At 42.2% G+C, this 24,631-nt stretch overlaps 2 protein-coding genes across 2 annotated transcripts in view; one reads left to right on the top strand and one right to left on the bottom strand.

The window, feature by feature from the left end:
• Positions 1-197: 197 nt before the first annotated feature.
• RPL7 (ribosomal protein L7) lies at positions 198-12,127 on the bottom strand. Its single transcript, XM_065398138.1, has 7 exons — positions 12,071-12,127; positions 10,627-10,729; positions 9,831-9,997; positions 8,511-8,648; positions 7,561-7,670; positions 6,016-6,226; positions 198-253 (listed from the first exon to the last, which is right to left on the bottom strand). The coding sequence occupies exons 1-6, from the start codon at positions 12,118-12,120 to the stop codon at positions 6,018-6,020; spliced, it is 777 nt and encodes a 258-aa protein (XP_065254210.1). The 5' UTR covers positions 12,121-12,127; the 3' UTR covers positions 198-253; positions 6,016-6,017.
• Positions 12,128-15,392: 3,265 nt separating this feature from the next.
• RDH10 (retinol dehydrogenase 10) overlaps positions 15,393-24,631 on the top strand; it is a 44,492-nt gene continuing 35,253 nt past the window's right edge. Inside the window, exons 1-2 of the mRNA XM_065398800.1 lie at positions 15,393-15,684; positions 16,877-17,112. Of these exons, the coding sequence (XP_065254872.1) occupies positions 15,393-15,684; positions 16,877-17,112 (528 nt within the window). The remainder of the gene's footprint in view (positions 15,685-16,876; positions 17,113-24,631) is intronic.

The raw sequence follows: 24,631 nt of genomic DNA, 5'->3' as shown, positions 1-24,631 counted from the left end.
CTGAAGGTACTTCATATTTGAGGAGAGGAAGAATAAGTGTGAAGTAAAATAAAAAGGAAGTAGTATTTTATACTTCTCTACTACTGAATCTTAATTATGAAGCTTTGGGAGTACCCTATTAAAGCCCACTTTTAGACAACGTGACTACACAGGAGTACTACAGAAAAATCCCCAGGCAAAATGACTTGAGACTGTTATGCACAGAATATTTTTTTATTAACAGATCAGAGTAGGAAAGTCCACTGCTGGGCACCTGAAAGAGAAGACAAATTAACATTAACAATATTATTTGACTTTCTTAATTTCTATATTACCATCATGTAGAACTATCAGTTTATCACAACTGATGTGACTTTATATATATTTTCAACCACACAGAAAAGACCCTTAGGTGCTAACTATTTAATATGACTTTACTAGAATCCTATGCAAGTCAAATAGTTCCAACCTCAATACCTAAGTTCCTTTATTTGCAATAAAGCACTGTCTTCCAACTGTAGCTTTAGAACATGTTATGTCTCCTAATATAAGAACATTAATGTGACAAAAGAAAGAAGCAAGTCTACCTTGAATGAAGAGGAAAGCTAGTATTTAAGGCAGAACACAATCAAGTCATAGTCCCTGCTGTTAATGTTGATGCTCAACATGTAAAAATGCACTTCAATCCAGCTCCACCTATGTTAATATTATGAGTCCTGTGTCTATACAAGGGAATTTTAAGCAAAGGCTTAAAGGCACTCCTTTCAGCTTTGTGTTAAGCACTCAGCTGCATTGGGCCTCCCCACACAAACACTGCTCAAGGTGAGACAATGCTGGAAACCGTAGGAAATATTTAGTAAATCTCCCTAATGTAGACAAAGGGGCAGAGCAGAATAATCATACCCTCACAGGTACGTAACATTGAAATGAACATTCACCTTCAGGCATACAACCCTTTAGAAGACATTTGCTTACATGGGCATTAGCTTAGATGAACACTATTCCTTATTAAGCTAGGGAGCTAGTTTTCACTACATTACTAGCAGACAATTCTCTGCCCCCTCACAAAGTTTTGTAATGAATGAGAAAATTGAATAGTCTTTCCAAAGAGTTAATCATTGTTCATATATTTAAAGAGAATGTGTAAACAACTTCAGTAGATAGTAGTAAAGTAACTGGGATTTTCTGCAGGATTTTCTGCTTCGCTGATACCTGCAGCCCAAATATAACATGGCAAGGGCATAAGAACAAGGAAGTGTGATTAAAAGGAAATGGAAGTGACACAGCAGTTTGTATTGACCTGTAGTACTAGTATAGAATGGACTGAAACCGAACCCAGCTAGTGACAAGGAATGCTATTGAGGTGGAACACCAATCAAAATCATGACAAGCACCATTTCACTGAACTTGAGCCATCTGTATATGTGAGCACAGAGGCAGCTTAACCACATTCAGGGGAAGAAAGGAAAAAGTAGAGCTTAAACTTCCTTCCCACACAAAGCTCCTGGAAGCTGAGGCCACAAAGATGTTCCATCATGCTGGGTAAACTTAAAAGCAAAGCTCATTGATGGAAGGAGTGCAGACTGCATACTGATATAGGCTATAGAGCAGTGGTTCTCAAACTTTTGTACTGATGACCCCCCCCCTTTTACACAGCAAGCCTCTGAGTGCGACCCCCCCCTTATAAATTAAAAACTTTTTTATAGATTTAACAGCATTATAAATGCTGGAGGCAAAGCAGGGTTTAAGGTGGAGGCTGACAGCTCACAACCCCCCATGTAATAACCTCGTGACCCCCTGAGGGGTCCCGACCCCCAGTTTGAGAACCCCTGCTATAGAGCAATGTGTGGTCTTAAAGCTGTTGGGATACAGTTGGAAAAAACAGCAATTTATTTACACAAGAGGGAACTGCCATCCAGTTTGCGGACATCTAACAAAGGCAGTTTTGCTCAATTTTGAATGATTGAAGATTTATTACTAATTTTAGAAGTGTTTTTTCATCACATTTGTTAAATTTCCAGGAAAGATGTTAAAAGCACTATTTTACTTATGCTATTAACCACCCAGAAAGTTACCCCATCATAACCAAATAAAAAAAATTCTACAAAACTTAATTGTGATCCCTAGACTAGCATAACAGCAATATAATGATTTTAGCCCAACCTCCAAGTCTTATTCAGAAGAGCTCCCAAAGATTTCAAAGAATGGTCCACTTCCCTTCTCCCCACCAGAGAATCATCTATTCCTGGGAATACTAATTGCTTACTTAGGAAATATTTAACATTTTAAACTGCCTACTTGCAATTTAGCAGGTGGAGCGAGAAACCAGCACCATGTGACTAGCCAGCTACAGAACAAGCTCTTACAGCACTTCTGATCCATAGAACTTAAAGCACATAGACAACCAGCAAGTGGTAAGGCCAATTTCAGAGCTCATCACAAACCCCCTGTACTGCTATGAGCAGGTAGTTTCAGAGAAGGCAGCCCATTCACAACATGGAGGAAAACACTCCCCATCTCCAGTCAACCCCAAGTGACTAATGGAAAGAACAAAACAAACCAAAAATCGGTTTGGGTCAATTGAAACATTGTTTCAATTACTTTATTTGAATTGTTGACATTGGGAAGGTATCTTCACAGCCATAAAAATTCACCTTTAAAAAATTAAGGCCTTCTCTCCTCTAAGGGCACAGAAAAGCATTTAGGTGTTCATAATCTCTAATGAGTAAGTAATCTGAAGGCTTGCTATTTTGTAGTGTAGTATAGTAAACTGAGTAATGTTGAGCACTTGTTTAATCTAATTTAGGTGCTTGGGTTTTTAAAAAGGGCATGAATAGGGCTCCGTGTCTGTCGCGGAAGTCAAGAATTCTGTGATTTTTCTCACCCCCCCCCCCACACCCAGATTTAGTCAGGGATATTTACAGTATAAGTCATGAACAGGTCATAGGTGGTGAATTTTTGTTTATTGCCCATGACCTGTTCATCACTTTTACTAAAAATACCCATAACTAGGGCCCTACCAAATTCAGCCATGAAAAACGCGTCACGGACCGTGAAATCTGGTCTCCCCCCATGAAATTTGGTATGTTGTGTGCTTTTACCTTGTACTATACAGATTTCATGGGGGGAGACCAGTGTTTCTCAAATTGGGGGTCCTTCCAAAAGGAAGTTGCAGGGGGGGGTCACAAGGTTATTTTAGGGAGGTTGCAGTATTGCCACCCTTACTTCTGCGCTGCCTTCATTGCTGGGAGGCCAGAGAACGGCAGCTATTTGTCAGGCACCCAGCTCTGAAGGCAGCAACCCACCAGCAGCAGCACAGAAGTAAGGGTGGCAATGCCATACCATGCCACCCTTTACTTCTGTCCTGCTGCCTTCAGAGCTGGGCGGCTGGAGGGTGAGGGCTGCTGACTAAGGGCCCAGCTCTGCAGTCAGCAGCACAGAAGTAAGGGTGGCAATACCATACCATGCCATCCTCACTTAAGCACTGCTGCTGGTGGTGGCTCTGCCTTCAGAACTGGGCTCCTGGCCAGCAGCCACCAAGCTTTGAAGGCAGCATCAGCGGTGCAGAAGTAAGGGTAACACACAGCAACACCCCCCCTACAATAACCTTGCGACCTCCCCCACAATTCCTTTTTGGGTCAGGACTCCTACAATTAAATCACTGTGAAATTTCAGATTTAAATAGCTGAAATCATGAAACTTACTATTTTTAAAATCCTCTGATGTGAAATTGACCAAAATGGACCATGAATTTGGTTCCTAACTATGACTAAATCGTAGCCTTACTAATGCATAATTTCTCTAAAGGCATGGGAGTACATATTTCCTTTGTTCTTCTTTAAAGCAGTGCTTTGTGACACCATATTGCTAAAATGGCCCAATAAGTCTTTGTATCCAGTCTATTCTGCTCTGTCAATGCAGCACAAAACTCTGATCATAGCTCCAGTGCATCTCTGCAGCTACCATTCAGACTTTAGTCAGGCAACAGAAGAAAACTGATACGACTAGCTGCTATTCAGAACCCTGTGGGCAACAGGTAGCTAACAAGAACCAAGTCAATTTCAGTCTGCTGCTGCTTAGGAAAGCTACAAACAGCAACAGAAGTTACTGGAACTGAAGAATGTGCCAGAGGACAGAGAACTCTGAAAATGAAGGGGGGAATGTGCGTTGAAGTAGCAGAACCCTTCTTATGCTCACAGCAGGAAGGGCAGACTGAATGATGCAATCTTTTCTGCCCACAATATTTTAAAATTCTGCATATTTTATTTGTTAAAATAACAATATAATCATGCCAGTTTCAATTATTTTAGTAATTTATTTCAAAATACTTGTCAGCAAGTATGTCTGTAACAATACAGACCAAAAAAAAAAAGATCCAGGAAATGTTTTTTGACAAATAATATGCCTAGTAAGGAATCTATTTCCAGCACCCCTCACAAGCAGCACAAAAACTTCGGGGAGGGAGTCAGGGGTAACCGAGGAACTGAGGGACAGGGAAGCAATTGCTGGGAAGGAGCCTGGGAGTGAACCTGGTGGGTTGTTGGGTGTGGATGGGAGAAGTAGGGAGCCTCCCCTATGCAGACCCTGGCTGACCTCTAGCCTCTCCCATTCAGTCAGGCACATCTGCCCCTGTCCCCCTGGGGCCCTGCAACCTATATTCTGCAGAGGAACAAAAATCTGTGGAGGACGTGAGTTCTGTGTATGTGTAGTGGTCAGAATTCTCCCCAGAGCATAGGTATCAGACTGTCACTAAAGGCTGATATGAAAGAGGTCCCAAGTACAGCCAAGTGGAAACTGTTTTCCCATCCCACAAAAATTATTCTGAACAATTTCCCATTCCAAATGAGGACAAAGTCAATCTCAAATTTTCACAAACCCCAAATCCAAGAAGATTCCAGTTTAGGTCAATTGAAAGTTTCAGTAATTTTGAATTTGTTTTTTACATTTCAAAACAGTCATTTTGAACCAGAAGCCCAGAATTTTTCAATTCAGATGTCATAATGAAATGTTTTGACAATTTTGAAATTTTTAAAAATCTGAGCTGAAAACTTGTCAAAACAGATCCTTTCCCACTAAACAGTTCAGTTTTGCCAAACTGGTATGTTCCAACAAAAACATTGTCAAAGTTCCTGATGAGCTCTAGTGCCAAGCACGGTCCATGAATAGCACCATTAGAAATCCCAACATACGTGGGTTAATAAAATGCACCGTAGCATTGTCCATGGAGCACATTGGTGGGCCGACCTTTTTCTTATCAGCCTCTAGACTAGGAATTTGGTAGTCCTCAAGCCCTCTGGCCACTTCAATAATCCATACTAACTTTTTGCTTTATGGTTTCCTTTTGCCTGTTTTTCTGAAATAGAGTATTACTTTGGCCAACATAGGGAACAGAGATGTCCTGTTAATACACACACTCAATTAAAAGTTTAGAAGTGCTTTTATAGTCCATACTGTCCCCTGCCATTTCTATAAGCACATCTGACTCTGCAAGGCTAAGAGCCAAATTCAAAGAGATCACTTGTACCTAGATTAGTGGTTACAAGAAAGAGCTCTTGTGGCCAGATGAAGTTAATTGATGGCTAACAGCAAAAGTAAGGAGCTTTCTGGGAATGACTATTACTTTTGATCCTTTAATGCCAGTAAGGGCATTCAACATTTCCATTACAAATCCCAAGCATGGCTAAATATGTAAATTATTTGTTTAGCAAGTTAGTAGTAAGTTGTTGGGGAAAAATACATAGCAACTATGATGAAGATCCAAACAATTTCTGTACATGTGTTTTTTATAACCTTTGAGAAGATTTTAACATTAAAAATAAATTAATGATCAGATATTGGACAAACTAGTTCAATAAGGCTTCACACTCTAACAGTCTGATCCAAACAGATAATATACATCCACTACATACCCCCCTTAAAATCAGGCAACTTTGCCTTCCATATCCACTGGACCACATCCTTTACTGCATATTTAATGTAAAATTAAGGAGGTGCTAATTTTAAGGTACATTTTCCCTGTGACATTAAGTGTCTTACCATTAGTTCATTCTCCTTATGAGCCTGTTAATCTGATCTTCCCTGTTGCCAGCATCTCCACCTTCCACAAAGTGGATAGTTTTCTTTTTCATTCCACCTCGAGGAGAAGATAACTTGAAGGGCCATAGAAAGTTGTTCACCACTTTGAAGTTCTTACCAACAGTATAGATCTCATGGACCACATCTTCCATGCAGATGATGCCATATTTCTCTGAAATCCAGGAAACAGTAATTATACAGGACCATCAGACTAAAACCCAAGGCCTGTGGCATGATTACCTACAAAACACTATCCACAATTCAAAAGTTGTCTCAAGTGTTATGTTCACTAGTAACCAATGCTATCTCAAGTTGTTTGCTTGAGATTAAGTCAATTCCACAAATCAGCATGCTCTGCTTTAATCTTTCAAAACAAGTTGTGTACTATTTTTCCCCTCAAGGCTGTTACTATTGCTAATTAGAAACAAATGGTTTGCTTCCCCCTTACAGATGAAAAAAAGACAGAAAAACACTACAGAAAGCTTGTTTATATAATAATACTAACCAGCAATGATAGGGAAAAGAAAACCATGATAATCTAATGGAATTTTGGTGAACGTTGTTTCATAGTGGTCTTTTAAGAAAAAAAATAAGTTAAATCAACACTGATTACACACTTGCACGTAACTTAAATTCATCTTTTTTTTAAATCTCACATTAACTGTTGCAAGGATTTAGCGAACAATGCTCCAATGGCATTTCTGTATTTAATGCAGTCTTCAAACATCAAGAGTTCAGATTTTCCAAGAGCATCTGGTAATACAACGCAGCAATTGAGTGTTTCGTGTTGTGAAAACCCAATTCTTAGAATTGTAATGTAAAGAATAATGGACTTTCAGATCTCAGCAAATTATAAAAGTAGAACATATACTGCTATTTTTAGTGACCCAGGTATATAATGGAAAAACAAACAAGAACAATTTGAATTGTGAATAGACAAACTATTTTGCCGTTAATTCCAGATGAATGGGGAGGGTGAGGTTTCACCAACATTCAGTAACATGGAATGTGGAAATTAACTTCCTGCACCACAATGTTAAATCTTAAAATCTGATTAGATATAAGATATTGATTACTGCATATTTACTTAGTAAAAGATTTCAAAACAGTTCAGAAATACCTGCCATTGTTTCAGTATTTCCACTCTTAGTGGTAATGATTTCTTGCTGATATTTTCATTCTTAAAAGGCTCCTGCTTGACCTATCAGTTTTTCCATTAGAAATCAATGCAAATCAAGCTGAGACAAGGTTTATTGTTCAATACCCTAGTCAAATTATAAAAGTTAGTTAATTTACCTTTACATTTTTGAAAGTTTTGATTTCTAATAGGAAAAGCTAATACTTTCATTCCTGCTTTGCATCAAGTTGCCAAGATAGTGATTTATTGTCATAGTAAAACCTATTTTTAGTGATAGAGGTAGTGTTCAGAATTTTTAAGCTCATATTTTTAGCTAAATCAGATAATCTTAAACCAAAGTCATTGCTAAAAAATTAAGTTGTATTTACCAAGACACCGTTGAATCAGAGAATTGTCAGTCAGAGCAATGCGCTGCCTGTTGATCTTGCCGTAACCACGCTTGTAGATCAGTTCATGCACAGATTTCAGATTGGGGTAACTGAAATATCGAAGTGAGATAGAAGTGATTGGGATTCTCATTCAATAATGCCAAAAAATGAAGTTTTATATTAAATTATTCGAGCTTAGTATGAGGACAATGCACATACCAACAGTGTTTCCTCTAATTTTTCCCACCCATGTGCGGAATGAGTTTTGTTATGTGCACCAATATGGAGGTGATGTGCCACACATCACCTCCATATTGGTGCATATATCAAAATTCATGTGGCGGGGTGGAACCAAGGGGTTTGGAGTGTGGAGGGGGCTCAGGGCTGGGACAGAGGGTTGGGGTGCAATGTGGGGGGGTGAGGGCTCTGGGGTGGGGCTGAGGGGTTTGGGGTGCAGTGGGGCTACCTGGGGAGAGAGGACTTCCCCCCCCCCCCATCTCTCTCTCCCCGCAGCAGCACCTGGACTGGGTGGGAGAGGTGCCTTTCCCCCAGCTGCGGCAGGTTCAGGGCCAGGCCGGGGAAGGTCCCGGTTGGGCTGGGTCAGGGCGCCTGTTCCACCATTGTGGCAGGTCCGGGGCTGGGTGCCACAGCAGGTCCGGGATTTGGGAAGAGGTATCTCTCGCTGCTGCAGACCTGAGCGCCAGCGCGATGCTCAATAGGCAGCTGTGTGGCCACGCAGCTTAGAGGGAACTTAGCATGCCAAGGGTAACAACCCAGTGCAACACAATGGATGCAAAACACTTCATGTTGCACCAATGGGAATTCATGATTGAGAGTCAGACCAGGTCTTGTGTTTACTTTTTTTGCTTCTTGTTTCAGTGTTGAGCAATACATCCTGTATTTTACTTTTCAAATTCACTTGATAAAGTTAAATTGAAAACTTCACTTACCCCCATGCAATGTAGGGTTCAACAATCCGCAGCATGTTAATTGAAGCCTTGTTGAGTTTTACAAATGTGCCATTGAAAATCTGACGCAGGCGAAGGAGCTGCAATACCTTACGGACCTTTGGGCTAACTCCATTGATACTGCAAAGTGCAGAAGTGATATGCTTAGATTGACATTTGTCTGTAGTAATATTCAAATAATTTGATCTACATGGCTATGTGGCTTTGATTCAGTAATCAGCTATATGCTTACCAATGATTCAAAGTAACAATTGCAGTGAACTGTATTATGTTTTACCATCTCTATTTTATACTCTGAAACTTTCATTCAAAGCAGATCTACTACTTTTAATCTAGAGTCTCTCTTCAACAAGCTAACAAGGGCTCAGTCTGACCTACTCTTGAGCAAAAGCAAAGCAGAAAGGTGATACTCTTGATTCACAATTCAGTGCCCCCACCAGAAAACAACCAGGGATATAGTTCAACTTCAATGAGAACCAGGTACACCCTTCTTTAAACAGCCTTTTTCCTGGATCACTAGTTGATTTCTCTCTCCTAGTACACCTTTAAACAAGCTGTTCGGAAACATGTGGAGGGAGAGATTTCTATGGTGCCTCATTAATAATGGTCTGCAGACTTATTCATATTATCCAGTTTACATTGTAAAAGTAACAAATACTAATTTTTGCAATGTTGCAGGTATATAATAGAAGAACAAGCATGGAAAACTATTTGAATTGATAGACAAACCTGCTCTTTTATCATCACTCCAAGATTAAATGTAAATGAGGATAATTCACTCTCCATGCACAGTTGCTAGTTTGCCTCTTTACAGGTCTGTCTCATCTTACACGGGGATTCCGTTCCGCGGTTAGCGCATAAAGCAAAAACCGCGTATAGCCAAAACCCCATTGAGTTCAATGGCGGGCGAAATCGCCCGCACTACAGGTATAGTATTAAAACTGTTGCTTTTCTCTTTTTTCGTTTGGTTTTTGCCGACTGCGTAAAGTTGAAATCGCGCATGTTAAATGTGCGTAAGATGCGACAGACCTGTACTGACAATGTCAAAACATGGGCTTTGTTCCGAATATGTTGGTGGGTTTGTGGTTGGAACTAGACTGACTGAATGAGTCCTCTGCTAGTACTGTCAACCTACCTGGACCTACTAGTGGAAGGCTTTTATTACAAATGAGATGAACTTTTAAGTACTCTATAGTGCTGCTCTATCAAATATGGTAAGGCCAAATTTCCCCCACACATCTTAACAAAATGAATCTATTCCCCATGAATTTTAACCATAGTCCAAAATGGTAAATATCTTACCCTCTGATCCTGATCACAAAGGCCAATTTTGGTTCAGCAGGTACATAGTAATTGCCAGCTTTGCGTGCCATTCGGGCCATACGAATCTCACGTCTATACATTTGCCTGTACTCCTTGTGATAGGCCTGAGCTCTTGCATAGATGAGTTTTCTTTGAGCTTTACGAAGCTGAAATTAGGGATAAAATGTCATCCAAAAGTACACTATGTTCATAAGTATATTAACCTACAACAGCTCAATAATATCATTCCAAGTGATCAATAAGCTTTACAAAATGTGTACAATAGATAATAACACCATCTTAACATATAAAAGCAGAAAAAAATCAACCTCAGCTTTAAAGTACTGTAGCATCTCCTGTGCATACAACCATTATTTATTGCCACACTTTGGACATAGTTAAGACAAGCAGACCAGTTTGTTTCCCTCACCTGGTATTTAGAGTAATATTAGTGACATTTTGGACAAAGTTTCTAAAGGCCTTTAACAGCTACGTCATCGTGCACCAATACGCAATTTCTTACTGAATAGGCTATCTTCCTGCCATATACCAACGAACATTAAACTCTGAACTTCAAATCCTAATACTGCCTCTAAGATTACTCTCCCAAAAATTACTGTTCTTTCTGAAGGGTAGTGCGTAGTAAAATACCCTGCAAAATGTCCGTGATTAACAAAATAGCTGTCTATATATCAGATTTAAGATCTACTAAATTCTATTTCCATCTCTATATATTAGAATTGCCTTCACTGTATAATTAAACAATTCAAACAAGTAAGTTTATTAAAATATTTACCTTCTTTTGAACCACTAGCCTCTTCAGACGCTTGGCCTTTATATCAGCAAAAGCCTTTCGCTTTTTTAAAAGGCTTTCTGGAACAGATGGCACCTTCTTTCCTCTAAATTATAAAAAAAAAAAGACTTGAGGGTCTATTTATAGATCACTTTCACATGACAAATAATGAAAGGTGTATCTGCAAATTTAGCTTCACTAAGAATTATTATAAGCAGCTTTGATATACATAAATCACACATGGAACCGAAAATGCAGGCCTCAGTGTCCTGAACAGTTTATAATTACATTCTGCCTCCCTGTATCTTCAATTGTTTAGGGTCTTACTCAGGCCTGAACTCCTGTATAGTATTATAATATGTACTTATAGCCTCTTTCATCCACAGATAAGGAAACTTGCATTGCTGTAGCAGCTAAATAGCTAACTGCCTTTTATTGCTACTTCTAGGTATTTATAAAGCAACCACTTATCTGAATACTTACAAATTAAAAGCAACAAGCAATTTGAAAGACTATCATCCAACACCTTCCTTTTAGACACCATTTGGGAGTCTAAAAAGTTTTGTTTTTTCATTCTACTTAAAAAACATCACTCTAGCTTAAAATTGAGGCAAATTCTCTCAAAAAATGGATCTTACATCTAGCTCTGAATACAAGTCAGTACAGGGACAGTCCAAGACTGACAAACAGCTGCAATGGTGGCTGTAGCGATCCCTGGCTATAGCTTGAATACCAATTAAATTTGATACTTCATTATGAAGGAAGTCTAAGGTCATTATCACTAAGGCTTGTAATTCAACTTCATTAAGTTTTGTGGGAGTTTGTCTGAAAGACCTTCTAGGAAGTCACTTGTCGTGTTAGAAGAGTAACATCACAGTTTGTAATGCATCATTCATTTAGAGCTAAATAGTGCCCTTGGATACATGGGCACAACTCCCACTAGCTTCATGCATATAAAGGCAGCATCTAGCTCTAAATAATACTTCATACAGCACATTAACACAGCAAGACAGGAGAGGAGTGACTGCTGTGTTGCAGGGGATCCTGCCTATGGGACACGGCGCGGGGAGACTGTATACGCTGTTGGCGCATCCCATCATGACGGCTCCTGAACCGCGACATCTCTCCCCCAGCAACCCCAGCCCCGCTCCCGAAGACCCTTCCTCCTCAAGCACAAGGGCCCTACGCAGTCAGGCCGCCGCACCCAAGAGACTCTCCATCAAGTCCTGGCACACCAGGCGAGGAGAACCAACCCCCCTGCCGCCCCAAGCCCAGGCCGCCCCGGCCACACACAGCTCTGGGCCGCCGGGGAGGGCCTGAGGTGGGTCGATACGAGCGGCAGCGGGGAGGCAGAGCCCCGGCGGTCGGGCTCGGGGAGCCGGCGGGGGGTAGAGGCTGCCACGCCGCGGATGGAAGCGGATTTTCCCGGGGAAGAAGTTGCACTTACTCTACGCCCGCCATGATCCCCACCGGAAAAGAGAGCGCGCGCATGCGCATCACACACTTAAAGAATCGGGTCCGGGAAGGGGCCAACGGCAAAAGCCCTGGGTTTTGCTGTCTAACGCGGTGCCTGAATACAATTTAGGAATAGGGAGGTGACTATAAGTGAGTGCCTGAGCTGTACGGTGGCTAAATTGAAGGGGCTCAGAGCTGGATGGGAATGTAGGGGCGCAAAGCGAAGGTTAGATGGCTCATTGAAACACACAGTAAGCTTTTACAGACCAGGAGGTAAAGGCTATAAACACTTTCCTCTTAGAACATTACTAAAGCCCCTCCAGCTTGGCTACAGCTTCAGCATGCTGAGTTGGGCGCAATCCACAGTCCCCACAGTGTTCAGGCCCAGAACACTGTTGTTATTACATTAAATAGTTCATTTCCATGGTGACTGATTCCCTTCAGCTCCAAGAGTTGTTTTATGAGGCTAAATCCTGAGCCTGAGTATTAGTATTGACTTTAATGGGATCAGGCAGGGTTATTATTTATTTTTATTATTTGCCAAATATGGACAATGTGTTCTGTACACGACACATACATCAACACAGTTTAGGTCATGAAAGTGGTTAAAAATCTAAAAAAGTTGATACAGAAAGAAACTTGCTTATTATTGTTATAATCTAATAATGTTTTGTTTATTTGTGGCCCTAACTAGTTTTAATCATGCATTAAATGGATAATCTTGTTAATTTTATTTTGGGTCTCAGACCTAATGGTGACAAAAAGGGACTGGAAATTGGGCAAAGACCCAGTCTCGCAAACACTTATGCACGAGTTTAACTTCATTTGTGTGAATTGTCTCACGGACTTCAATGTGACTTTAAGTCTTTGCAGCATTAGGCCCCCAGTTTCTAAGGTTCCATTTCCATCTCTGCAGCCAGCTGATTCATTGTGCAATTTGAAAAGTCATTTAAGGCATCACTGCCATAAACAGATGAACTTCAATGGAGTTCAATCCACTTGACTAAAATAGTCTGTTCATCCAAGTATTTTTACAGATGTCCACTCACTGTGCTCTAGGGCCCCAATCCTGCAAATGCTTACATAGGGATGAAACTTTACTCCAGTTTTCTCATTGATTTCAGTGGAACTGCGTATGGAGTAGAGTTACACACATGCAGAGCAGTCCTATTTAGGGTGACCAGATGTCCCGATTTTATAGGGACAGTTCCGATTTTGGGTTCTTTTTCTTATATAGGTTCCTATTACCCCCCACCCCCATTTTTCACACTTGCTGTCTGGTCACCCTAGTCCTATTGAAAACAATGGAACTGTATGTGTAGTGAGGTACCATTCAGTGGGAGTAAGGGTTAAGCAGTTTGTCCCAGAATAATCAACAGTGTTACTATCTATTAATTTAATTGATCTGTTTTGTTTGTTTTGCTAGATGTTAGCTACTTTTATTGTAAAATGTTGAATTAATAATAATACATTGGCATTTGAACAGCAGCTATGTTAGTATTATAGATGTAAAAACAAATGATAGTACTAATTTATATTAGTACAGCACCTTACACTCATGAATCTTATTAAAACTACAGTAAATAAAAGGAGAATTAAAAATATATTCACAAGCAAATGTTCAATTAAATTGTTATATTAGAATAACTATCGTCCTATAGCTAGAATTTGACTAACAATAATATGCTGAACTTTTTTCTCTGTCGAACACTGCAAACTGGTTCGTACGTCAGCTTACACATCACCCTCAAACAGTGGGCTCGCCCGAGAAGCAATGTGGCTGGTGGTGACTACAAGTCCCAGCATACCAAATTCCACCTTGGCCACGGCTCCAGGACGTGTTGGAAGGCTGTAGCCGTATTGCATGCTGGGACATGCAGTCCCTGAAAGTCGCCGGACTCAAGATGGCGCATTACACCCTGGGACCTGTAGGCTAAGGGGGCCGCTTTGCATTCTGGGACATGTAGTCCGTTCCAGTTCCCTCCTCTAGCTAGAAGATTTGGAGGACAGTCAGGACTCGCGTTTCTAACCCAACCGCGAGGTCCCTGCCATGGAGAGATGCGTCCGGTGTCGCCTGACAGAAAGTGGGACCGAAAGTCCCGCTGAGCGGCGGGGGGGGTGGGGGATGTGAGTGGCTGGGGCTTGGGCACGTATCGCTGTGCGAGGCGCCGCGTGTGTCTCAGGCAGCGGCGGAGAGCGGCTCTGGGCTGGCCGCGGGGAGGTAGTGGTGGCCCCACTGGGGAGGGAGTTGTTGCTGGGTCTGGGCTCGCGGGGGCGGGGCCTGGCGTGCATGGGCGGATCCCACCGACTCCCCGTGACTGCGGTGGGGGCCGGGCCCGGTGTGGGAGGAGATGGGGTGGGGAGCGCACGGAGAGCGGCTGGCGGGGCACCAGGAGACCTGGCGGTGAGGAAGGGGTGGGGTTGTGCTGGCGGGTGGGCTGGCCGGTGGAGGCGGAAATGGGCTGGGGGAAGATCTGGGAATGCAGAGGGGCTGGGCTGGGGGAGGGCCTGGGAATGGGGTGGGGGAGGGGACCGGTTTCCCAGCCGTGGGTATATAGCGCGCGGAGCGTGGAGATGCTCCCTTCCAACCAGTGGCGGGGTGCGGAGCGCCGGAGGAGGGAGCTAGGCAGGGGCGAAGGAAAGGGAAACCCGGCGCTTCGTTCCCTGGCTGAGCGGTGGAGGTGGCCCCTCGCCCTGCGCTAGTGATAGCTTCTCCTCAGCCAGTGCTAGCAGCAGCGAGGGGGGAGCTAGCCCCGGCTGTCGGCAAACTTAGGGCGGCTCGATTGGGTGGCTGAACTTGCTGGCTGGCGTTCGGCGAGGAGCTGCCGCCCTGGGGGAAGGAGATCTGGTAGCGCAGGATCCCTGTCCTCAGCCCTGTAGCCAGCGCTGCAGGCGCAGCGGCTCCCGATTAGCCAGAGGAGGCAGCAAGCGCCGCGGTTCCCAGGCAGTAGCAGCCCCAGGTGCCTGCAGGCAGTGCGGAGCTCAGGAGCCCGGGCAGTGCTTAGTGTTGGGGGTAGTGGGTCCCTACGCTGCTTTTCGCCTCCTTTCCTCCTCTGGCTGCCAAGGGAAGCTTTGCACGGCCCTTTGCTCTGTAGGCTGAGCGAACTGTGCCACGGTTGCTGGTGTCCCTTAAGTTCATTGGGCTCCGCGCGGATTTTCTCGGGGGGGGGGTGTTCTTTGCTCTCTGGAGAGGGGCTGCGGGACCCTTTGGAGCACAGCAGGCGGGCTCCCCTGTACCAGGGCACCGGAGACGCCCCTTCCCGCGGTAGGCAGCAGGGACTGTAGCTGAGCCCCTGGGGGACAGCGCTGCAAGCATGAACATCCTTCTGGAGTTTTTCGTAGTCACTTTCAAAGTGCTCTGGGCGTTCGTGCTGGCTGCGGCCAAGTGGCTGGTGAGGCCCAAGGAGAAGAGTGTGGCGGGGCAGGTATGCCTCATCACTGGGGCAGGCAGCGGCCTGGGCCGCCTCTTCGCCCTGGAGTTTGCCCGGCGCCGAGCGCTGCTGGTGCTGTGGGACATCAACACCCAGAGCAACGAGGAGACGGCAGGCATGGTGCGCCACATCTACCGTGAGATCTCCGAGGAGGCTGCTGCCGCTGCCCACCAAGGTAACTGCGCTGCCCACCTCAGGCAGTGACATACTGTGCCCCTGGGTCTACATGCTGATGTATTTTGTGATCGTAACATAAAACATAGCTCTAATACATCACGCCTCCCCTTCCTTTTTTCCCCTCCCCCAGTAAATGTAGAGACTACAATAAGAGCCCACGGCCTGAGCTCCGGGACAGTGTGGCTCTGGGATAGCGGACTCTTACTGGGTTAGTCTCCCATGAGGAAGTGGTCCTGCCTTACCTGCTAGCCTGTCTTTTGGGGGGCAGAAGCATGGCACTAGACCTGATGGTGCTCAGCAAGGGATGTGGAGCATAGGTGCTGGAACTAGGGGTGCTGGGTATGCTGCCACAGCCCCTGGCTTGAAGTGGTTTCCATCATATACAGGGGTTTACAGTTTGGTTCAATGGCTCTCAGCACCCACGTTATAAAAATTGTTCCAGCACCCCTGGTGAGGAGAAAGTACCCAGTTTATAACGTGTGGGCAGTATTTCGTGGCGGGGCATATCTGGAGATGGCTTCTGCAGGGCTCTAGTATTGCCATGCTATTATTTTTGTACAACTGTGTCCTAACTTCCCATAAAACTATCTTTCACCTGCTTCAGGAAGGGTAGCTAAATGATGTGCTTACAAGAAAATCACCTGCATTATCACAGTGGTGGTCCTCCTGCCAGGAAAGGAAAAATGGTAGTTAGAGCTGAACATCCAGAGGGGATATTTCTGGGATTCTTTAGTTCTTGTGACTATTTCCTGACCATACTGCCTGATGGTGACCAGGGGAATGGTTTGTGACTTAAACCAGGTTGGATTTGGCATTGTCCTACAAACCCAGCTGTAAACAAGGATTTCATCCCCCACCCACAATCACTCATATCTGACCACCCAGGAAGGAGTGGGGTTTGTGTGCTTGTATCCCTTGCTAGAAAGAGAGATTCATAAGTGGAAGAGCACAGACCATTTTCATCAGTATAACCTTTGATTCAGACGGCTGCAAGTAAACCTAGAGCCTCAAATTTACCTTTTTCGGGCAGGAACAGTAAATATAGGGTTTGTTTACTGTGATGATGCCAAAGTAAATAGAACTCTTAAAGTGTAATGGATGAGTGTTTACTCTTTCTTCTTTGTGACTTTTTACCTGAATGTTGAGATCTAATTGAGAATGTAACCTTTCTATTCTGGATTCCCTAGCAGCTGGAGATGGTGAAGAAGAGGTGCTGCCTCCCTGCAACTTGCAGGTTTATACATATACCTGTGATGTGAGCAAGAGAGAGAATGTCTACTTGACAGCTGAGAGGGTCCGCCAAGAGGTTGGAGAGGTCTCAGTCCTGGTTAACAATGCTGGTGTGGTCTCTGGGCACCATCTCCTAGAGTGTCCTGATGAGCTTATTGAAAGGACCATGATGGTTAACTGCCATGCACACTTCTGGGTAACTATACATTTGTTTGTGCTTCACTTTTGTTCAGTTTATTTGGGGAAGGGTGTTCTATCACTTAGTTTTGTATATGAATTTGCACTTATACATACAATCTACCACTCTTTTGGATTATTACCCAGTAGGGTTGGAGAGTGGCAAGGGGAGAAAAATCATTTTTGTATCAACCATTTAATTGTAAAATCAATGTTTTACATGACTTTCAGTATAACATTTTCTGTAGGAACAACTTCTGAATAATCTTCTCTGCTGCTTTCAATTAATACTTTTTGTAGCCTTGTACTGGCATTTTAGCAGCTTTAAGATAATACTTGATGCTATAGTATTGATTCACCGATTTCTCAAAAGATACTTAAATATTTCTTAAAAGCCCTGTCTGAGATGTAGCTAAAGTTGGCTGTAAGGCAAACTAACTTTTGAAGACTTGGCAGGGAGGAGAAAAGAACCTCAAAGGAAAACCAAGCTTGAAAGTCTTTATCAGAAATCTTGCATATTTGTAATTATAACTCATTCTCCAGAGTAAACCATTAGTAGTAAAATAGAGCTACATGGATTCTTGTGTGATATTGTTTTAGTAACTGAAGAATGCTAAATTCTCATTGAATTTTGTTCTTATTTTTTGTACTCATTTCAACAGATTTATATAAAACTATAATGTTAAAGCAGGGTATGATACACACTGGGCCTGCATTAGCTGTCAGACTAAGTCCACAACATTATAATTGTCCTTTGGTCCCTCAAATAAGGTTATGAAATTTACTTCCAAAACAGTCAAAGAATTAAGCAATCTGAAATCTACTTCAGCAGATGCCTGATAGATTATTCCTGCATGTGTAATATTAAAATCTTGTGAAATACATGGTGTAAAGAAACTTCACATGCCTCTTTACTGTAACTTTTTAACATAGAAGTTAAATGCTGTTTCATAACCCTAAAGGAGCCCCTTCAAATCAACACTGCGAAACACTTAATAGCAGAGCAATCTCTTTTTCCCAAGTATTGTAGAACTTGTCTATAAAGCGTATTTAAACTTCAATGCACATCAGATACTGTGTTTGGAGACTTAACTCTGAAAATATGCATTTAAAGGAAACTTGAAAAGTTTAAAAGTATCTTGTGAACTCTGACAAAAGCCAAAAACGCTGTACAGTCCACTGATAAAATGCAGTAAGTCCAACTGATGCTTACAAAAGCAGGGATGTCCGCTAGCTTTAATGAGAGTTCTTGTTGTGCTTTTAAAATGTGGTTTAAATACAGAATTTAGACTTCTTGGAAACTCAGTTACGACATCACTGTACATTAAAATATGGGAGGATCCTAGATTCTCCAGCTGTTCTTCCCTCAGGCATGTAAATCAAGACACTTATTTACAGCATTGTTTCAGAGAACTTGTTTTAAGGCACCCATTTTATATTTGCTGAGTTCCTAACAGCTATGGGAAAACCAAGTTAGACTTAAGAAGCTATTTTTGTGATATTTTTCCATTTAAAAGGAAACTTCTTCCAAACTCTGAATGAGTCAAACTTTTTGTATTGGAATGCTTGTTTAAAATTGTATTGGCCTAAAGGCTAAAGATCAGTGGTGGGGGTCTCCTGAACTTGGATTCACTAAAAATGTTAAGGAGCTGTCCCTCTTTGTTTAACTGAGGACCTGCTTGTATATACTCCTTTTCTAGATCAAGAGACCAGCCTGTGTCCTACATTTTTAGCTTTTTGGGGGAAGTGGGGTGAGGGGATGCTTGGCAGTTTTTGGTGTTGGCAGAGCTGTTCTTCTCCCTCTCCAGGTCACACAAATGGCTGGTTTGACCAAAAGTGGGTGGACTCTTTTTGTTTTTGTTTTTTAAACTAACTCATAAGGTACCATCTGAAACAGCCAGATCTGGAGCCAGATTTTTTTTTTTAGTGCAAGTTAATGCTGACTTAAACTAGGACAATGTGTCTAGATGTGTGAAGTCAGACTTTTCCATGTCAGCTAAATTGCTGGTACAGCTGCAAAACCTAGTACTCCAGAGCGTTTGTGTAGACATATGACTGTCCTTGGAGGGTGTTTAGTCCCAAAAACCCATGAGTGGATTACAATAAGACACATTCCTTGTCATGTGACTTAAAAATATTGACACAATATTATAAAAGGAAAATTCTTCCCACTTCCTCAAACAACACTCTGACATTTCAGTGCACCTGTGTATGAATAACTGAAAAATATGACTTTGGCATTATTCTTCTGAAATTAGTGAAATGGGCACACTTTTTTTTTTTTTTTTTTTTTTTTTTTTGCTGCAAACTGCAAGTAAATTGAACAAATGGTAGCTGCTAATACAAAATGAGAAGGCTGTTTAATTTTTCCAGCATGTGGGGAGTGAAAAGCATGTCATATATCTTTTGTTGTGAGCCAGCTAGGCTGTACCATGTCACAGAATGGCAATGCCTAAAGATTTGGTGGCATGCCTCAACCAAAAGATACCATTCATTTTACTGACCTGCATGATTTGCATAGTACTTTCTATGGGAGTTTTATATATCATGTGTCACCACTGTATCTAACTATTGCAATCTTTACTGAATAAAATTATCAATGTGTACTGAATACATGTAATTCAGTTTTCAGATAATGAGAATGCTTCTGATATTGAAAATCATTAAGGGGCACTAAGTATGCTGCTGTATAAACAAAGCTTGCACTTGTAGCCCACAGGTGTATAAAACTTCAGCATGTTAATGTAATGTCTCCTACAGTAGTTATGATTTACTTAGTCATCCCTGTTGTTCAGTTCCAGGAATTTACTCTTAAATTCCCCACCCGACTTTTTCTCTCCCAGTGATGATTGGCCAGAACTTCGGTTTGATAAACTTCAGGTCACAATGCAAGACTTACCTGTTTGGTTAGCCCTCTTTAACTGATGACTGGATCATTCCTATTACTTGGTTATTTATTTTACAATAAAGACCAATACTCGATGAGGCACCCAAGTGCCTAAGCAATGAGGGACTTTATAAACAACAAAACACATTGCACTAAATAGGAATCGTTCTTATTTGTGGTATAGCTTTGGTTAAATATTATCCCATATTATCCATCTTGGAACAGTCTTTCAGATTCTTTTGAGACTTTTTTCCAGTACATATATGATTAAGATTATGCTATTTCCACATCAGTAGACATTTGGTGTCTACTAGGAGCTTTTTTAGGTCTTGTTGCTAGAATGAAAACTCTTGAACAAATGCTCTAATATAGCAAAATACTAGAATCTGAAGACTAAAATATCTGTGGCACAGATCTTTAAGATCCAAATCTGAGGTAGATCAGTCTGGTAGTAATTCTGCTGTTTTTCTGCCATGTATGAATTTTCCAAAACTTTCAGCTTAAACTTACCTCCTCTAAAGGAATAGCATCTTGCCCATCACAGGAAGATCAGCTTTCTCTTTGACTAACCAAAAGGGGGAAGCAAAAGCATTTAACTCCAGTTCTGGAGTATTCTCCAGAATTTTTATACAGGGTCCTACTTTGGAAAGACTTTTTCACACATGTTTAACTATGTGCTATGAGTACTCTGTGTGTAAGCATGTATATAAGTCTTTGTGGAATTGGCGCCTAAATCTTTGACAGACATATTTGTATTGATATAGTAAGTAGGTAAGATAACCTACTGTCTGAAAAGTTCTCATTAGTTATCTCCTTCCTAAGCAGGGAATTCTTCTCTGTGAAATACCTAAAGCCTATAATGTTAAATGTTTTGTTCAGGAAATTAAAAGCCAGCCAGTACAAACTGCATAATGTAGTGTTTAATAAATCTAATGCATACTCATGCAGTTGCTCTACCTATAATACTTTCCAAAGGCTTGTGATGCAGGTGTGTCTTGTAGTTCCTGTCAATCTTGTCTTGTTCAAACTTCAGAAACTTTTAGTACTGTTCAGTAAAGTCCATATTTTAGCTATAGAGCTTGCTTTTTTCTTCTAACTGAGACCTAAGCTAAATTTTTCTCATTGAAATAGTCATGTACAAATGTGCCATATTTTAAATGACCTTTATATAAATGTATCTATTTGCTCTGTATAAATAACGTGCACATATATTTAAATATGCAGGTCCGCAAATATTCCTGGCTTAATGTTTTGAGGGCTGTGTGCATAGTGATTTATGGCAGATAACTCTATTTTAGATTTTCTTTAGTATTTTGACTATGTATGTTTAACTTTAAATGCATATGCTAATCAGTTAAGATGCTAAATAGCTGTTCCACTTGTGTTCAAAATGGTAAATATAGGTAGTCTACAGCTCCTAATAACTAACTTTGTCCTCAGAAGTACAAGACTGCAAAAGGGATGCTTACTTAAAAGTACTTGCAGTACTTGCCTGCTTTTAACAGTGAACCAAGTCAAGTTCTGTCCCAAATGTGTGAGGGAATAAGTATGATCCAACCTGGCTTCCATCACAATTGACTTTTCTCCCCTTTCCAGCACCTGAGAGTCAATTGATTAAGGAGTTGACATCTGGGCAAAAGACCCTGTCCCCAGACATGTCCTAACTTGCTAGACTGCTTACATGATGTTGGGGTACTGAGCGAACAGTTGTCTTGGTTCTTGACTTTGCTAAATATATTAGTGCTTCTATAACAACACAAAAAATGTTTCTCTGCAATACAGTAGATCGGGGTTGGCAACCTTTCAGAAGTGGTGTGCCGAGTCTTCATTTATTCACTCTAATTTAAGGTTTCGCGTGCCAGTAATACATTTTAACGTTTTTTAGAAGGTCTCTTTCTAGAAGTCTAGAATATATATAACTAAACTATTGTTGTATGTAAACTAAATAAGGTTTTTAAAATGTTTAAGAAGCTTAATTTAAAATTAAATTAAAATGCAGAGCGCCCCAGACCGGTGGCCAGGACCCGGGCTGTGAGTGCCACTGAAAATCAGCTCGCATGCCGCCTTCATCACGCATGCCATAGGTTGCCTACCCCTGCAGTAGATGTTAGTTTGGAATGCACCTGTTACAATAGGAAAAGTATCCCCTGTGTCCTATGCAAACATCTTGCCCTGTCATGAAAAAGCAAACTATAATAATCTAAATAGGCCCAAAGAACATCAACAGGCTTATAGAAACTCTCCTTCTCATGGAAATGCCATCTGAATAGTTCATTGGAGGGATCCATAACAATGTGACAACTTCTTGAGGCTGCAACCTTCATGTTGGGTGGAGAGGACTATGTGAGTGACCAAAATGAGTACATTCAACATGTTCCATGGTTCAGTTGTGTCTGCCCTTGGTAATAAGTATATAACTGCTTTGCCAACAGTACTGTTTAGTAACTTACTTAATTATTGGTCGTCTTTGCCCTCAGTGATTACTATCTTAAGATTTTCTATAGTGTCCGCTACTATAGTATCCTACTACAGTATCTGAGTGATGGCCAGGTAAATTGGGTTACTGCTAACTATGGTAAATTGGGTTACTGCTAACTATAGTGAATTGTGGTGGCTGAGTGGTTCAGGTGCTAGGCTAAAATCCTGAAGGTCATGGGTTTGAGTCTCTCTCAATCTCACGCTGAACAGCCACCACCAGTTTACCCTGCTGCAAAAGGAGTACTTGATCCATTGGGTTAGGGCAGCTAAAGGCAGTTGAACGTGATGCTGGCCACATTGCTCCCTTATGTACCAGTGGTTATGAAACTGGCGTCCCTTAACTGCATCAGCTCAGTGAGCCATTGGCTTAGGGGAACTCTGACTTTGACAAACTGGTGCTCTTTCAAATCTGTTTGTCTTGTCATTAACCCAATCTCTCAAAAGGAAATCTGGATTCCAGCAAAGATAGTTGAAAGGATTACGTATTTGCAAGTGTTCCTATGTTCTTTCTGGTCCTTTTATTGGGTATAGTCTTGGAATTCTGCAAACTACAGTCATACAGGACATACATACCCTTCTGCCAGGTGCTGATGGCAGCAAAAAGGGCTGGGTTGAGTTTTCTAGACTGGGATTTCCTTAAATGCTTAACTAACACCAGCTTAAACCTCCACCCAGAAACCTGGGAATCTATATACACTATCCTAGGTGCCCCTAGTGGGCAGTTCTTCCCCGCTCACAAGCACTGAGTGCAGAGGTTACAGCAAAGAGAACTTTGGTGTGTGTGTGTGTGTGTGTGTGTGTGGGGAGGAGGGAGAGACAACAGAAAGAATTGGTCTTAACAGTAATCCCAACCTCAGTCCTCCTTTGGCCGTTGTAAATGGCTAATGTGTTCTGACCACTTCCATCCTCCCCACTCAGTTAATTGTCCTGGGTTGGAGAAGTCCAAGGATTCTAGCAGGTCAGTGCTGCCTTGGCTTCTCTGGGGGCTTTATTACCTAACTCAGCTGGAATGATTTCAGCTTTAATTGTTGGATAGGGAGGTCTGTGCCAGAGTCCATTGGGTAGGCTGCTGCCTTCTCTCTGACTTCAGCCCAAGCTACCTAGCTGTTCTGCTGCTCTGTGCTCTCCATCCCTTCTGAGCTGTCCATTGCCTTGGAAAAGCTGCTGCTGCTTCTGGCAGTCTGCACTGCTGGTCATCTTGCAGCTGCTGCCCCTAATGCTCTGCATTGTCTGGTGTTACCAATCTGCCTCTATTCCCTCGAAGCTGCCATCACTTTGCACTAGCCAATAGTCTCAGCTTAGCTGTTAGGGAGGGATCTAGGACAGTTGACAGATAACAAGCAGGAGTCTTTTTGTTTTGTTTTGTTTTTTTTCCCCTCTTCCTGTAGCTTAGTCCAAGTTTCCTTACCCAGCACGTTGGACAGCTGTGTTATTTCCCAGCAAGGTCAATTGCATTTAACTGCCCCCAAATGCAAAACTTAACATTTATCAAAATGCCCCAAACCTTCACATAACTCAAATGCGAATAAGGCCCTGCCCGTTCAGTCAACTCTCCTTGCTCTCCAACAGATCCTGGCAGAGAGCTTCCTTGCCTGTAGAGCTCATGGCCATCTGTAGCAATTAAGCAGCTGTTGGCTGCTCTTCTCCTACTTCACCAACAGGTGACAGCACTGAGTCCCATTCTCTGTCATTCTTTGGTCCACAGGTCTTACCTACACACAGTTTGTATTGTGCTACTTGGCAACATCTCTAGTGAAGCCCCAGCAAGATTCTCAGGCTCCATCTTCATTATAAACACTGCAGTGGCACAGCTGCAGTTGTCGCGCTGTAGTGCTTCAGTGTAGACACTACCTATGCTGACGGGAGGTGCTCTCCTGTTACTGTGGTTAATCTACCTCTCCGAGAGTCGGTTGCTAGGTCAACAGCAGAATTCTTCCATGAATCTAGCCCTGCCTACACTGGGGGTTGGATCGTCTTAACAGCATCGCTCACTGGGGGAGGGTGTGTGTGTGTACGTGTGCAGATTTTTCACACGCCTGAGAGTTGTAGCTGGGTCGACCTACCTTTTTAGTGTAGACCTGACCTTAGCCATAGCAATGGGAGGATTAGAGAGTCTGTAAGTACCGTTAGGCATTTGTGACTCTCAAGAAAACACTTTCAAATAGGGAAATTA

The sequence above is a fragment of the Emys orbicularis genome, chromosome 2 (assembly GCF_028017835.1).
Source record: "Emys orbicularis isolate rEmyOrb1 chromosome 2, rEmyOrb1.hap1, whole genome shotgun sequence".
Classification (NCBI taxonomy): Eukaryota; Metazoa; Chordata; order Testudines; family Emydidae; genus Emys; species Emys orbicularis.
Note: the sequence above shows the minus strand (reverse complement) of the source record. Positions and strands in the feature narration are given on the sequence as shown.